Raw genomic sequence first — 2,094 nt, forward strand, 5'->3', positions numbered from 1 at the left:
GGCGCCGCCGGCGCAGGCATGGCCGTTTCCGAGCTGGCGCGCCACCACCGCGACCGCGACTTTGACCAGACGGCCTCGGGCGACAACTACCAGCGCGGCGGCGGCGTGCCGCAGTCCAGCATGCTCGACACGCACAGCAGCCCCGTCGGTGCCCAGGGCGGTCTCGGCACCACGCGCGCTGGTCCCCATGACAGCAACATGGGCAACAAGCTCGACCCGCGTGTCGACTCGGACCTCGACGGCAGGCGAGCCAATCAGCTCGGCGGCGTCGGTGGTGGCCCTGGCGGGTTGCAGGGCGGCCAGTACGGCACCGGCCACACCGGCTCTGGCGTCGGCGGTGCCGGCCTGAGCGGCGCCGGCCTCAGCGGTGCTGGCCTCACTGGCGCGGGCGTTGGTGCTGGGTCTGGTAGTGTTGGCGCTGGGTCTGCGGGCCTGGGTGCGGACCACTACGGTCCTGCCCACGAAGGGGCCAAGGTGTTCCACAAGTGCCGTGGATGCGGCATGGACAATGACATTAGTCAGTACTTCCGCAAGGATGCTGTGTACCGCATGGGTTGAAGATGTCCTTGTATGAGTAGCGAACTGTAATGATATCATGATAACAGCAGCAACTGAATGTGGAATGAGCGTTCAGCATGAGTCAGATTTATAAAGATCGAGTAGTGACTTCGTTAACGTAATACTCTGCTGTGTTGACGATGTGGCGCCGTCTTGCGTGGTGTCGTCTCTTCAATGCCCTCCGAATCCCGGGCAGACCGATGTATGAGCGCACCGGCCGGTGAGCGCATCGTTTGACAACTTGGCAAAGGTCACAGCGAGTCCTAGGCGCTCGTTCGAAGACTGACTTAGCAAAGGACATGTAGTATCCAGCTCTGCTGGCTGAATCGCCTACATGACTTCATATGACACGGGCAGAACCGCCATACAAAGCCGGTGCATCAAGACTCCAATCGCATGTTGTATGAAATCGACCTGTGGGCAAAATTCCTCCAGGATTCCTCCAAGTCACAATCGTCATGGCCAAGTCATTCAAATGCGAAATACAATGGCTCAACTCTCTCAATTCGTACCTGGGATCGCTAGGCGGCCTGCAGAACGGAAATGGATTCATCTAGGTGGTGCGGGAAAAGTCTCAAGCCATTGCCGTCACCCATTTACTTCAAGACACAAGATCGCAAACAGCAAAAGACGGGATACGGCACGTCGGTGACCGAAATGATTGCTAGAATCATTCAATCATCCGCACCTCATGGAGCGCGCCCTCCTTTTGGCGCGTGCACCACATCAGGGGCGCTCTGAAACGTGACGGAGCATCGTGGTCGGGGTCGGACAATTTTATCGCAAACCCGCCAGCAAACGTGCCAGAGCGATTCAGACGTTCTCTTGGCAGGTTGCCCGTGACCAGGCCCGTCGGTCTCATCCCCCGGATCCTCGCTGATGGTCCGATGGGACCAGCCTCCATCACAGATCGGTTGACACCTCGACCCTCGGCCCAGTGCCCATGGTGACCAGGGCGAGGGGGGTGCGGCGCCAGCGAACATCAGCCCCTTGTTTGAGATCAGACGGGCAAAGCGTTTCAGCAACGGCCGCCTCGAGGCTTGACCCTTTCCCTCCACGATGCCGTCGCGGCAGCCCAGGCCTCGTCTCCTGTTTGACAACTGGGTGCATGAGGCATTCGTGAGGCAGAGCCCTGCCGAGCTCGTGTTCGCCAGGCGTCGTAGCTACGAGACGCGAAGCCTGGGGGGTTAGCGAAGGGGGAGCGGGAACAGACGAGGCGCGCCGTTGCGCAAGGGCGATCCCATATAAGCTCGCCCATCTGATCGCCCGTCCCAAGTCGACATCGCAACATCACTCTCCACGGCACTCTCATTCGCTGCGCTTCCTCCTTTTCCGTCTTCTCTTCGATCAACCCCGGCTGGCCCACCTTCGTTTTTGAACCCTCTTCGACAGAGCTTCCAAGTACCCCATCTTTCGTTCTTTCGTTCTTCTCCAACCATGAAGTTCTTCACGCTCCTTACCATGGCCACGGCCGCTTGTGCCGCCACCATGCACACCAGTCACGCGAAGCGTCACTCCAAGAGACACGCCAGGAGG

General features: G+C 59.6%; 1 protein-coding gene across 1 annotated transcript in view; it reads left to right on the top strand.

Moving 5' to 3' along the window:
* The window catches only part of VDBG_02335 (conserved hypothetical protein), a gene marked incomplete at both ends in the record, with an annotated part of 1,879 nt that extends 1,321 nt beyond the window's left edge, over positions 1-558 (top strand). The window contains one exon of the mRNA XM_003008101.1: positions 70-558. Coding sequence (XP_003008147.1) covers positions 70-558 — 489 coding nt within the window. The remainder of the gene's footprint in view (positions 1-69) is intronic.
* Positions 559-2,094: the final 1,536 nt, after the last annotated feature.

Source organism: Verticillium alfalfae, genomic scaffold, assembly GCF_000150825.1.
Source record: "Verticillium alfalfae VaMs.102 supercont1.2 genomic scaffold, whole genome shotgun sequence".
NCBI classification, from domain to species: domain Eukaryota; kingdom Fungi; phylum Ascomycota; class Sordariomycetes; order Glomerellales; family Plectosphaerellaceae; genus Verticillium; species Verticillium alfalfae.